At 38.7% G+C, this 14,305-nt stretch overlaps 2 protein-coding genes across 2 annotated transcripts; one reads left to right on the forward strand and one right to left on the reverse strand.

The window, feature by feature from the left end:
• Window positions 461-3,078, forward strand: LOC109847738 (pentatricopeptide repeat-containing protein At1g59720, chloroplastic/mitochondrial-like). Its single transcript, XM_020416969.1, is given in 4 exon segments — window positions 461-530; window positions 994-1,724; window positions 1,727-1,876; window positions 1,878-3,078. Coding segments are annotated over 4 exon segments (2,061 nt in total). The 3' UTR covers window positions 2,988-3,078.
• LOC109848928 (nucleobase-ascorbate transporter 3) lies at window positions 3,261-11,155 on the reverse strand. Its single transcript, XM_020418656.1, has 14 exons — window positions 10,868-11,155; window positions 9,118-9,215; window positions 8,822-8,998; window positions 8,384-8,484; window positions 8,219-8,294; window positions 8,042-8,101; window positions 6,483-6,667; window positions 6,290-6,386; window positions 5,732-5,818; window positions 5,055-5,113; window positions 4,890-4,981; window positions 4,730-4,807; window positions 4,109-4,269; window positions 3,261-3,762 (listed from the first exon to the last, which is right to left on the reverse strand). Exons 1-14 carry the CDS (start codon window positions 11,046-11,048, stop codon window positions 3,544-3,546), a joined length of 1,671 nt encoding a protein of 556 aa, XP_020274245.1. The 5' UTR covers window positions 11,049-11,155; the 3' UTR covers window positions 3,261-3,543.

Here is a 14,305-nt window from a genome sequence, read left to right on the forward strand (position 1 = left end):
CTTCCACTTCTTGGTTTGAAGAGACCGTCGATTTGTAGTCTCTTTTTGTCAGAACGTTGCAAAGATCGTCGTTTTGTAATCTTTGCTTTAGCTCTTTGATATGTGAGAGTCGTCAGATTGTAACTCCCGATGTTGATTGTGGAGGCTGTTGATTAGAGCTTTCATCAGTTGTTGCAAAGGTCGTCAGATTGTAACCTTCATCAGTCTACGTGAAAGTCTTCAAATTGTAACCTTCTGAAAGTCGTCAGAGTGTAACTTTCATCATCGGTGTTTTGATGAGGATCAGCTATCTATTGTGATTTTTAGACAGCCTACAAATATATTTGTAAAGGATGCAGCAAAATGAAGAGGCTCGGGTTGGAGTAGAAAATGGCTTTGTTGCAAAGGAGCATTCATCAGGCACCACTACTATATAGGAGCACCCATCTTCACTCTGACTAATTAATAACTTTTTTTCACTATGCCGTTCTTTGAATTTCTGCACATTGCTCATATTTTACCGTTGGGAGATTGGGGTTGCTTTGGGAGCGGTAAGCTCACCACGGTGGTGTTATGCAAAGTTTCTCAGTCTCGCTGTTTGTGCATACCAAACATTAGAAGTTGAAATGTAAAAGGGGTCCTGGATTTCTTGTTTTTAAAGTGGTGAAACAAACATGTGGAAATAAAAACTTCAATTTCAATCCATTGATTTCACTGTGAAACAAACAAACAAAAAAAATCAAATGTGGGAAACCCCAATAAAATGTCAAGAAATAGTTTCCTTTCTATATTTCTGTTTTTTTTTCTTTTCAGAAATGTACCAAACAGCCTCTTAACCCCCGAGTAGTTTGGGAATTTCAGAAAACTCCAAAACATCTTTTTTCACCCCCCTACTCAATCCCGAATGTCTATTTTATGATGCTTGTGTGTCGTCATCCGTGTGGAAATTCAAAAATACATCGTTACCGGGGTTAAAGCACAAAATATCAAAGCATTTCATTTCTTGGGTCCCAGTAACAAAAGGGATTGGATTAGGTGGATTCATCGTCCACACAACCACCCCGCATTCATCATCCTTGCATGCTGCTGCCTCGCTGCCCTCCTCCGCTCTGCTCCGCTCTGCTCCGCTCTGCTCCTCGTTAATTACCGATGTCCATCTCTTCACCATTCCCGCCTCATCACCACCACCCTCTCCTCCCCTTGCTAGAAAAACACAACACAAACACCCTCCACATCAAGCAAATCCACGCCCACGCCCTCAGGACCTCGCCCTCGCTCCCGCCCCAGGAGAACAACGCTCTCCTCTTCCTCTACTCCCGGCGCCTCGTTCACCACTCCTCCTCCGCCAACAGCGACGACCTCTCTTACGCCTGCAAACTCCTCGACACCGGCTCGCCCCCTCTCAGCCTGCTCCCAACTCCTTCTGCTTCAACTCCCTCATCCGCGCCAGCTCCGCCGCCGCTCCTCCTCCTCGACGACGACAAGCGCAGACGCCACTTGCCCCTCCGCCTGTATCGCCGCATGCTCCTAATCGGGCACCGACCCCGACAACCACACCTTCCCTTCGTCCTCCGGCTGCGCCTTCCTTCTTCGACTACTGCGTTCGCTGCCAGGTGCACTCCTACGTAATCAAGCTCGTTTCTCTTCCCGACGTCTACGTATGCAACAGCCTAATACACTTCTACTCCTCCTGCGGCGAGCTGGCCCTGGCCAGATGCGTGTTCGACGCGGATGCCGACGCGGAATCAGGGTGTCTTGGAACGCGCGTCATCGATGCGCACTCGTCGGCGGGGAGTACGAGGTTGCCCTCGGCCTCTTTAGGTCGGCGATGAGGGAGGGAGTGGAGGCTGATGGGTACGCCATGCAGAGCGTGCTCCGCGCGTGCGGCGGCTGGGGTGTCTATCTCTCGATTGTGGGCTCACGCGTTCATGATGAACAGAAGCGGCGGCGGCGGCCGCGGCAAGGATGTTCTCGACGATGTTCTGATAAACAACTCGCTTCTTGACTTGTACTCGAAATGCGGGCTATCCGGATGGCTCGTCAGGTTTTCCACCGGATGCGCGCGAGATGTTCCTTCTTGGAATTCGATGATTCTCGGGTGCGCGACGCACGGCAGGGTGCGAGAATCTTTGGATTTGTTCGAGGACTTGTGCGCAGCCGACGGCCTGAAGCCGAATTCTATTACGTTCGTCGCGGTTTTGAGCGCCTGTAAACACGGAGGCCTCGTGAACGAGGGACGGAGATACTTCGGCCTTATGACTAACGAGTTGGGGCTAGAACCTGAGCTCGAGCACTTCGGGTGCATGGTCGATTTGCTGGCTCGAGCTGGGTTTATATCTGAAGCGCTCGACGTCGTAAACGAAATGAACTGCAAGCCGGATGCGGTTATATGGAGATGTATTCTCGATGCTTGTTGTAAGAAAAATGTCGGGATAGATCTTAGCAGCTCAGTAGCACAGAAAGCTATCGAGGCAGGGGACGAACATGCTAACAGCGGAACTTACGTGCTGCTTTCGAAGGTTTACGCATTGGCAAACCGATGGGACGATGTAGGATCGGTTCGGAAAATAATGTCTGAAAGGGGAATAAGAAAGGAGCCAGGGTGTAGCTCGATAGAAATCGACGGGCTTGTTCACGAGTTCATTGCTGGAGATACCTCGCATCCTCAGTCGGATGAGATATACGCGAAGATGGGTGAAGTGGAAGATAAGCTGGCGTCGGTTGGATATAGGCCAGATTCGTCGCAGGCCCCGATGGTGGCTGGAGTCGAGGGAGTGAAATCGGGGTCTCTGAAGTTTCACAGCGAGAGGATCGCTATTGCGTTTGGATTGCTCAACGCGAAGAAGGGGATGCCTATAAGAGTACTGAAGAACTTGAGGGTTTGTGGAGATTGTCACACTATGACTAAATTGATTTCTAGAGCGTATGATGTGGAGATTGTGGTGAGAGATAGAACTAGATTTCATCACTTCAAGGATGGCTCTTGTTCGTGTATGGATTATTGGTGATTACCTCAATTAGGAGAAGATTCATACTTTGTTATTGATAAAGACAACTCAAACTAAATGAAAATAGTATCAAGTAGACTTGGCCTATTACATCAAGTAGACTTGGCCTATTACATCAGTGATGCATTAAATAAATATCAGTTCTTGGATCATGATACTCTGTGATTCATGCCACATTCTAAACACATTCTCGAAAAAGCAAACATATAGTACGGTAGAATGAAATGAGGAATGAGATGTGTTTAATCAACAAAAAGGAAAAGCTACTGTTAATAGAATAATAACAAAGTCTTGTATACATATAAGAAACCAGAAACAATCAGGGTTCAATCCATTTAAGCTACCAAGTAAAAAATGTAATATCTCTGTACAAATTACAACCCAGAGAAAATAAAGAGTGTAACGACTTGACAACAAACAACACACTGACTAGCATCACACAAACAAAACCTCCTAGTTACAACACAAGCTACACAAAATTCTCATAAACCACCTAAAAACACCTCGTATCATTAGCTTTCGAACTTAAAGAAGCGCAAAATTTTTACATGTATTTTCAAAGATATCTTGTCGGAAGGAAGTCATGTATCCTTATCGGGAAACTGTAGAACTCTTCATTTCGAACATCACCCTTTCTGTTTTGGAAAGGGACCCACCATGGAAGACCTCTGTCTGAGGCCGTGTTCATGGCCTCCAGCGTGTTGTCAAGAACAGTAGCAACGACCATCGCCACAAGTACAGCAGATGAAAACATTGTGTTCAATATGTCATCAAACTGCGAAATAGTAACAATGCATAAATAATCGTAATATATTTTTTGGTAGTTATTTCATATTACTACACTTCAGCTTTCAGGGGTTGGTTGGTATGCAACAAATGTAAATGTAGTAAATGTTGCATGTAGAATGATGCTTGCAAAATTTATTGCGGGAAATTAACCTTAATTCTATAGCTTGGACATATGCATTTTTATTGTATATGTATTTCCAAATTCAAATCCACGTTTCGGATATGCATACCTATTGGATTTGCATATTTGCCAGAAATGTAGTCCATTGCAAATCAATTAAAAAAAGAGAAGAAACAAGGTTGCATAACAATGCTAATAATTTGTCACTTACCCAACCGGCATTTGTTTTCACAGGTCCATGGCCAGCAGACCTGGTGAATTCATTGAAATATTGTGGAACTGATATCCCAAGGAAAAGGGAGAGACCTATTATGTAGAGGTTTCTCATAGAGTTGTTGTTCGCAAATTGAATGAATGATATTCCAGTAGCAGCTATAACATGCACAGATCAGAAACACCGTGAGAAATGAGTAGAAACAAACTGAAATTAAAAAGGGTAAATTTCACAAGACTACCATAAACTTTTTTATTGGAGAAAACTTTCATGAACTTCTCAATGAACTACCATGCCTGATGGCAAGTAAGATAAGTTTTCATTCATGTGCTTCGCATGTGACATATTTTTGATAAGTCTGCCCTTAACATACTTCATACATCTTTTATATTACCCTTATGAACTTGTAGATTGATAGACAAATAGCAAATAGGTAGTTTAGACCTTTATCTTAAGGCATTAAAGCCATTAGCAATAATTTTCAATAGTTCAAGATATTTTTCTGTATTTTGAAAGTTAATGGTAGTTTCTCTAATGAAAAAGCTTTGTAAGTAGTTTTGTGAAATTCCACAAACAAAAACAATGAAAGAAAGAAAAGATGATTTATTGTTATCTCACCGACAAGGCCAAACAGAACGCAATACATAGCAGCAAATATAGGCAACGGTATTGATGCAAAAAATGCCCCAAATTTTCCTGCAAAATGTAGTGATTAATCTCAAGTTATGCTGATCTACACTGATTTTTCGCTCTGCATAAAAAAGCCGGTAACACAAACCAAAGATGGAGAAGAATATCATAAAACCAGTTGATATCTGCACCACTCTCCGGCTTCCTATCCGTGTCAATCCAAGGAGTCCAACATTTTCACTACATGACATGACTTACAATCACTGACAATTTAAAACCGATTGAACTAGATAAAATCTTGTTGAAGCCTTACACTGATGCCGTTGAACCAGCTGCAGCGCCAAATATTCCCTCAAGCAGCATTCCAACACCCTGTACACATATTGATGCAGATCATTTGTTTTTTATCTTTATGCGTGTAAAATGTTAGATCTTATGTTACAAATTCTAAAGATGTTCGTGTTTGAGGGCTTTGAGTATGTAACTATTGTTAATATTATGGATGGTTGGAATGCAAAACTTCGTAAACTATAACGTAATATGATTCAATGCATATTTTTTGGCAATTCGATTGCAATATTACTGCACATTGCATTTATTTTGTAACGTAACAAACATTACTTAATTCATTGCAAAAACACTTTCTTCATTCCACCAAATTAAATTACGTCAGAAACCATTCAAGAACAAAGCTAATCTGCAAAAGGAAACAAATAATCATGTTGGCCTACAACACAACTATATATTACTATCATGCAGAAGAAAAATGAATGCTGAGTAGTACATTTATTTGCACTAAAATTGCTGTTATCAGGAAATAGCTCCTCTTTTTCTGTAGCATTAACACAATATCTCCATAATTTCTTTAGAAAAAACTCTTTGAAGTCTACATTGCGAAGTTTGATACTCATCTCCACTCAAAACTTAGAATCAAAGAAACAAAAACAAGAAAAAGGAAACGTCAAGCGTAACCAGACAATGTTAACAAACCTGAAGACCAATGCTTCGACTAAGCACATGAGCTGGAGGTGGCGTAGCTCCTGCTAGTCGAGCACCAGCATAATATGCGCCTGTCGACTGCAATTAACAGAAAACGAGGAAATTATACGTGACACTAACAAAATTCATGAAACGAACTTAATACCTTTTTTTGGGTTTTTCTGATATTTAGTCCTTTAAATCTTTAATATTTTGAATTAGGCTCTCAAATCATTGAAAAGTGCTATTAGGTCTCCTACTCTTTTAAGTTATTTTGAAATTATTCTCTCATATAATTCACACTGCTATGGTGCCCCCCTAATTCTCATAAGCTGTTACGAATTAATCCCTCTAATTGCTATGTCTAATCTTGATTCGAGTGACTAGTTTCAAAATGATGTAAGAATTGGGAAAGCTAATGGCAATTTCAACGATTTGAGGGACTAATTTCAAATAATGAAAGATTAAGGGACTAATTTTAATGAAAATGTGTCTTTTTTTTAAGGAAATATGCGAACATAATAAAATTGCAAGATAAAGAGAAGGAAGAATTTGGTATAAAATCCAAACCTCAAAAATTGAAACAAGAGCTGCACCCATCATCCCAAATACATGACTTGCACCAAAAATTGGAGGACCCCACTGAAACGGGTAGGGTATCTTAATCCTGAAAATAAATCCCAACACAATGGCAAATATAAAGTTGAAAACTAGAGGGACATATCAACTTCAGGAATAAGAAGTATGAGTTTTAAAGCACTACCATGGAGCAGATGACATAAGAAAGGAACGATCAGTGCGGCAATGCACCTTAGTTAGAAGAGCAGCATTGTTATAAGCCCCACTGACAGTGAGAAGAGCAGCAAAAGCCCAGACAATCATTATGCAAGCTAGTAAAGCAAACCTCTCGATCACAAAATATGCTTTCTCGTTTACATGCTTCATGTACTATATGGAGAGTTTTTAAAAAGCTGGTTAGCTTGTTTGCACATAGCATACAAAAAAATCCTATAGAGGGCATCTACATAAAATCATACATGAAGGTAACTAGGTAAGAGATGTAAAAACATGTAGCAGTTACTAGTACATATTTTTAAGGGTTAATTGCGGATAGATCCCTTGTACTATGCCAAATTGATGATAAATACCATGCATTCCTATTGTAGCAGATAAACCCTCTGGATTCTCAAAGTCCGTTAGTTTCATGTTAAGATTGGATTTCATAATTAACTGAAACATATGGGCTTCATAAACTGATTTACACACTATGAACTTGTACAACGAGCATTACATATAACCAATTTAAATGGGAAAACTAAAGGAGTTGAGAATCCAAGGGGTCTATCTACATTCGGCAATAATAGAAGTATAGGGGACCTATCTGTAATTTGGCAATAGTATAGGGGCTCTATCTGCAATGAACTCTATTTTTAAAGTTGGTGATTGCACTGATACATTGTTATGATACATAGTTATGATTGCACTGATATTGATTGCACTGAATTGTATAACGATTGTTGATGTAAGATTGGTAGTGCGATACTAGTGATGTTTTGTTCCCTCCCTATATGGTTTTCTACTGTTAGTGTGCCTCAAAACTTGGACCCAGAAAACCCAGATCTGAAATCTCATTGGGTTTGCTTGAGACTAGGCCGACACTTTGATTGAACTAATGATAAGGTTGGGAAATTAAATCCTATTTCTCACAGGATTTGATTTCCTATCGTTCATGACTCACAAGACTCCAAAGTGCTTAGAATTAATATATAGTAAGACATCTAATTAAATAGGGAATTGTATGAAGGGCCTTTATATAAATATCACCAAGCTCTTCTTTTGAAGAGGTAATCCACCAGAGAGTGCACGGCTGCAGTTAGCTTCTATTTGATTCTGCAGGCCGAACCTATTTGTTCAAGGATTCTTCGAGTTGGCTCTCTCTTTTGGTTTGCTCTATGTTATTAGAGATTGTGACTTGTGAGAGAGATTGTATTGAGATTATTGGGGTGGGATAGGGGTTGAGTTATTGAGAGATTTCCATATTGTATTCCTCACAATTTAGTACAGTTAATCTCCTCATTCGCCCGTGGAGGTAGGCTACAAGCCAAACCACGTATATCTGTGTTCTTGTGTTCTCGACGCCCGTGGAGGTAGGCTACAAGCCGAACCACGTATATCTGTGTTCTTGTGTTCTCGATATTTTTTGCACTTTCGTGTGATTGATATTAGTTTATCCTGGGGATTTTGTCATAACATCCACAAAGGGCCCTCTATAGTTTCTTTTTTCCCCTTACAATTGTTATATTACATGGTTTGTGAACTCACCTGCTGCAGGACAACCAACAGAATTAGCATGGGCAGTCCAATCTCCACACATTTTGCCAGCTGATTGAGTAGGCAATCAAGAACATCAAATGATCTATTTTCCCCATTTATAGTAATATACCACTTACTAAAATAAATTCAAATATTTAAATCATATGGAATAAGAAAACAGCATACCTGAGGGAAGCCTCGCTCAAATAGTCCTACACCCACTACACAAACCGCTGGTACAATAACTACAGGGCTGAAGAACCTGAAGAAATATTTGTAAAATCCAATCATCAAATTAGATCTTCACATAAGGTTGAAGTTTCCCTCAATAGTGGTTTAGAGCATTGTTACCTTGAAATATTTCCCCATGCCTTGCTATACCCGATAACTATATTAACAAATGATGCAACAATTAGTGCTCCTTGTATGGCTCTCATAGTATGGACAAATCTCTGCAAATTCCACAAGGATAGATTAGGCTGAGATTGCCAAATTTATATATTTACGTATCAATTTGATCATTTAAGCAAGGAAAACATCTCACTTGTGCCCTATAATTTTGTATATTATTCCATCATATAACCTATCAAACTGACACCAGTCTACTCAAGATCTCAATAATCTCGGACAGAAAAAAAAGATAAAAATGGCAGGAACACTAAAATAGACAAACTTGCAAAAGACCAACTTTAATCATTATGATCAACTAAATTGTAGGTTATTTATTCAATAGAATAGCCAAAAACTTCGAAGAGATATACATGATATGTTCGACTTCGCTTTACTTACCTCATGTTCATTGATGAAGGGCCTCGAAGAAAAATCTTTGATTACAGTCATCACTGGGATGACAAACGCAAAGGAAGGATTCATCACTGTTGGAAGCCGAGTTCCAATAAATGTTTGAAGAAGTGTATTAACCCCACTCATAAAGAGAAATGTCTGAATCACGCGTGCTTTATCTCCCTGATTCAAAAGATTTATTTTGAGGGAAGAGGATGTGAATGTTATTTAAACTAGTAATGGGAAAGTGCATATTGCAAATATGCCATCTTTAGAAAAATGAATTAAGTCAAGAAATTTACATGGCTGCCACCCATCTGAGGAACTAGAACAGAAGATATCATTACGATTGTACCCAGCATCACAATGTAGTGTTGGAATGCAAGCATAAAAGCTTCAGCTGTAAATTGTTCGTTGTTGTATTAAGAGTAAGTCAAACAGAGTTTATAAAAAAAAAAACAATTCACAAAATTAGAGGACACATCATAAATGACACAAATTAAAAATATATATATATTAGAAAATAGAAAACATTCATCCCGTTTGTTGGATATACGTAGGGTAGGGAAACATCCACACTACAACTCCCCCAACAGAAATAATACAATTCAATTTGAGAATAGTCCTCTAATTAATAGAGGGATAATATGGTGAACTCTGAAAATAAAAGTACTTAACTAGCAATATGGGATCCTCTTTGGAAGAATGAAGATATCAGCCTTCTTTGCAAGTGCTCACTCTTGCATATCCATGTTTATAAGGATTTATTGTATCTGACAGAGTTTCTTATATTGGGGATTGGAGATTTTTTATTATTATTATGAAGATGAAAATGTGAACGCAGGAAAGAAAATTCGAACATAAGACCTCTCTACAAAAGAATTGGAGCTAGATATTAAAAATTTCCCCATATTGACAAGATGCTCTATTTTTGTTTTAAACTGTTTCATTGAAACTCACTAATGCAATAGGATGGAATTGTTAAGGATAATGAGAAAACAGACAAGAAAAGAAAAACTCAAACAAGAAAAGAAAAACTCAAACAATAAATACTTACGTGGTTCAACACGAAGGTCTACTTCCAAGGACAACAGTAAATTGATCATTAACTATGATCATAAACTATGGAGAATACAGAAGCGAGAGCACCTCAGAACGCTATGAAAATACCCATTAATTATCAAAATAGACAAAAGAACACTGATATAATCCTTAGGATTATGTACCCATGATTTTATCAGAATATCCAAGTTGCGGAGACAATAAAAAATTCTAGTCGGGGGCTCCTTTCCTTTGCCCTGCTCTTCGATTCCTTGTAAAGGTCCTAAAAAGTTGTTCGACTGTGGGGGATAATCACTGATTCAAACTTTTTTCTCAAAAAGAAAAAAAAGTTGTTTATGATTCAAGACTTCTCAACAAATTGATCCCACCTTTTACTCAAAAAGGAATTTCTTTTTCCCCCTTGAAGCATCTTTCTATCCTTGCAACATGCATTACCTATCATCCTTAAATTTCTTAACATCAAATAACAGAGTAAGAAAGTAAATGGTTGCAAAATAGATTCTTGGGCATCAAATGACAAAGGGACTTATTTCAAAATACTTATTAAGATTTGGGGGCCTACACTAATAATCAAAATAACCCAAGCTAAACCCATACAGGCTTAGGAAGTAAAATTTTCAGGTCTAGAGGGTGCTTCCAAATTTTTCATAAGCAGTCCACGTTCTTCAATACTCTAATTTACAGAATTTTTCTCTAAAAGTGGTTAAAAAAAAGAAAAAAAAAAGAAAAGATTTGATAAAATTTCATATATGTTTCATTTAGTTAGAACCCACCTACATGTAAATTATGCAACTTCAACAAATTACTTTTTGCTACCATTTGGGTTCTAAATAAGTCAATAACATCTAAACTAATCGAAGCAAATTCTTTTTAAGGAAAATACAGTCAAAGATCAAACAAAATGATTAGAACCCAAGAACCCAGATGACATCTCCAAGCTAGTAAACAGATAAAATCATTAAAAAGAAAAAGAGGGGGGAGAGAGATTACGCCATCTAGGATTAGAGTGGATGCAGAACTGAAGCTGATGAAGCTGCTCAGTTGGAGGGTGAACAGATCCTCTCGCTGATGCTGACGCCATTATCTGCTGGTGAATTGGAACCACCGTCGACGCTGGAGGGGGGTGAACTCCTGTAGCATCACCTGCAGGATTTGGGTTTGTTTCCACCATTTTTTTTCCCTCCTCTCTCTCTCTCTCTCTTCTTTCTCTCTCTAGAGCCTCTCTGTTTTCAGAGTGAAGAAATGGCTGCCTGGGATCGAGGCGCGAAGGGGGTGTGGGCAAAAGAATGGAAAGTGTGGGACCCACTGAGGATGGGTGAGGCTTCAATTAATTTAGTGCTGAAACAGATTTTTTTTTTTTCGTCTTATTAACAGTGTGGGAGGCTTTTTGGGTCAAAACTTTGGAACTGGTGAGGAGAGGACAGGACAGCAATTATCGAGGGATGAACAGCTGTCAGTCTTGTTTATCATAGTTGGGTTTTTATCATACTAGACCCCAAATCTATTTTTTTCGTTATATACTAGACCCCCAAGATCTTCAAATTTCTAAACTAGACCGTAGGCCTTCGTACAAATGAGAGCCTTTTTAAAATGACCTTAGGGGGTGTTTGTTTCACCCAATTTATAGATAAGGATTAGTATTTGAATCTGACAGTGACAAAAACGTAATATTTGGATTCTTTGTCAATCCTAATCTTGAGTTAGGCTATAGATTCCAAAATCTATAAAAGTGGAACAGTAGCGATGTTTTATGGAAACCCAAATCAGAAGTTCACGAGAGGAATTGCTCAAAAAAGCTGACAATGGCCCTTTCTCTTCGTTTTCGGAGTCCATTTCTTCACGAGCACGAGCCCTAGACCTGGAATCAGCAACTCCCCTAATTCTTCTCCCGCCTCTCCCCAAGCTTCTTCACGCCTCCTCTCTCGCTGTTCTTCGATTCATGATGTTGGTGGGTTCGGTTGGTGGATTTGGCTTCACCACCTCTTTTCAATCTTCTTCACCCTAGATATTGGCTTCAGCTTCTCCCGCGACCCTTTATTCCGCCTCATCTCTTTGATTTCTTTTTCGAAGACGAGGCTCGACGCTTTGTTGGCTTTGGTGGGTTTTGTGGGTCTGTTCCGTCCGGTGGGGTTTGTTGGCAACGACATCAATTTCTGAATCATTCCCTTGGTAACTGCATGTATAAAACATTTTCGCCCTTTTAATGTGATCGTTTCATTGTGCTTGCTCTAAGGAAATTAACATTGGTAGTAGAAAGCACTGGTTTTGAAAATTTATTACATGTCTAATCTCTCATAAAACAAGGGTTTTGGTACATAGTTGATTATTGATTTCCGGTTCTCTGGATTTTTTTTGTTATTGTAGTACTTCAAATGATTAAACCATGGAATGAAAACCTTAATTATATTTGTTTGATCAGCGTGCATGCTTAGGGTGCAAAATATGAAATAGTTGTTTCACCGCTTGATATAGATTTGTAGATATGTAGATATATGGTTTTACGATTTCAATATTCTTATTAGTTATTTAATTATATAGGCGTTGATATAGATTTGTTAGTTATTTAATTATATAGGTTGATATAGATTTGTGGATATGTAGATGTAGGCGTTTCATATATTCCTTTTGTAACTTGTTTGCTAAATGCATGCATATTATATATTGATTTAGATTTCTTTAATAACAATGTCTACTTGTGCAATATATATTAGGTATGGCTAACAATCAGGCAGATAAGCAGACCGTGTCTTCTCATTCTAATGCTCCGCCAAATCCAACTGCTAACATTAACATGAACTTCACGCCTGTTCAATCACAACCTTTCACTTCACCCCCGCCATACATTCTCACCATTCTCACTATACGATGTCAATTATGGTGGAATGACACAACAGCCAATGTCATACGTGAGCATGTTAAGCAGTCCACAAGGTTTGCTATTTCCCACAACTAGTTTTCAAAGTAGTAGACCTAATCAATTTTCACCAAACACTGGTGATTCAGTTAGGAAGGTTATTCACGACGTTGATGGTGAGGAGAACACTTCACCAATGAAAAAAAAGAAAAAAATTAGCTCATAAGAAAACGGCCCTGGGGACAAGGTTGAACTCAAGAGGTGTAGCTAATAAGTTTTGACTTCCAGAGCACGATGATGTGCTCATTCCTTATCTTACAGAATTAGCATTAGATGGGCTAAAGCCAGACAAGAACTTCAAGGCAGAAGCTTATAAAATGGTAGCAATGAAAATCAACATGCAATTCATGACTGGTTTCACTCATATACATGTCATTAACCACTTGAAATGCTTGAGAAACAAATTTAATGACATGAAGGCTTGCCTTGATATAAGTGGAGCTGGGTGGGATGAAACAAATAATATGATTACACTGGATGACGAAACGTTAAAATCGTGGTCTTAGGTATAACATTCAGCATCTACATTGTCATTAGTAATTAATATATTTTGTTATTTATGATTATTTGTTATTGCAGGACAAATCCAAATCTAAGTTCAAAGCATACATAAACAAATCCCTCCCTCGCTTCAAAAATTTACAGGTGATCATGGGTGATGACTAAGCTAAGGGTGAATTTGTTAGGCCTGTGTATGCTAACATTGGGTCTAGTAGGTCCATACCTATTCCTGATGATGATAGTGAGCTTCCAGAGGAGAGTGAAACTACACCACAATCTGATGCTTGTAACAAAAAAACAACCCACTAGATATAAGTCTAAGAGTAAAGACAACATGAATTCATCCTCTAATAAGAAACCTAAAAAATCAAATCGTGAAGAGGAAATGCTATGTGCCTTTGTTGACTCAATGTCTCAGTCAACAAGAAATCAACACATTGTTCATTAGTCTGAGCAGTTGCCTGCAGCGTTGAAGGAAGATAGGAATGAATATTCTGAGGAATTTCTGGATAGGATTTTAGATCATTTATATGACAATGAACGTGAAGCTATAAGGTTTTTCATAAAATCTAAGGAAGGTCAGCAGAGGTACATTACCAACCTGATTAACGACCAAGGTTGGTCTGTTAACTAATTTGTTGGGTTTGGATTACATTTTGATGGAGCATTTTGTTGTGCACGCGTATATGTTGTTACGCATATATCGTTTTGTTATTTACAAACTATTAATGTTGCAATACTTCTTATTATGAAAACGCTATGACGTCATGTAATTAATGAATTTGTACTTTTTAACTTTTGATACAGGTAAGTATGGATAGGCATGACCAATGAGTTCTTAATGTTGCTCCTTTGCTTTTGATGACAGGTGAAGCTAATTTGTTGCTCCTTTGATGTGGGTTTTTGGTTGTCAGGTGGAGCTAGTGTTGCTCCTTTGCTTTGGGTTTATTACGCTTAGATTTTGAGCTTGTGTTGCTCCTACATTTGGCTATCAGGTGGAGCTTGTTTAGCTC

This window comes from Asparagus officinalis, chromosome 7 (genome assembly GCF_001876935.1).
Source record: "Asparagus officinalis chromosome 7, Aspof.V1, whole genome shotgun sequence".
In the NCBI taxonomy this organism is placed as follows: Eukaryota; Viridiplantae; Streptophyta; class Magnoliopsida; order Asparagales; family Asparagaceae; genus Asparagus; species Asparagus officinalis.

Bases quoted from the DNA above. Each gene is read 5' to 3' on its own strand.
- LOC109848928 (XM_020418656.1), bottom strand. From the start codon at position 11,048: ATGGTGGAAACAAACCCAAATCCTGCAGGTGATGCTACAGGAGTTCAC. The intron at 6,387-6,482 runs GTAGTGCTTTAA...ATTTATTTTCAG, and splicing joins CTTATGTCATCTGCTCCATG to GATTAAGATACCCTACCCGT. The intron at 4,270-4,729 runs GTGAGATAACAA...TGCATGTTATAG, and splicing joins CGTTCTGTTTGGCCTTGTCG to CTGCTACTGGAATATCATTC.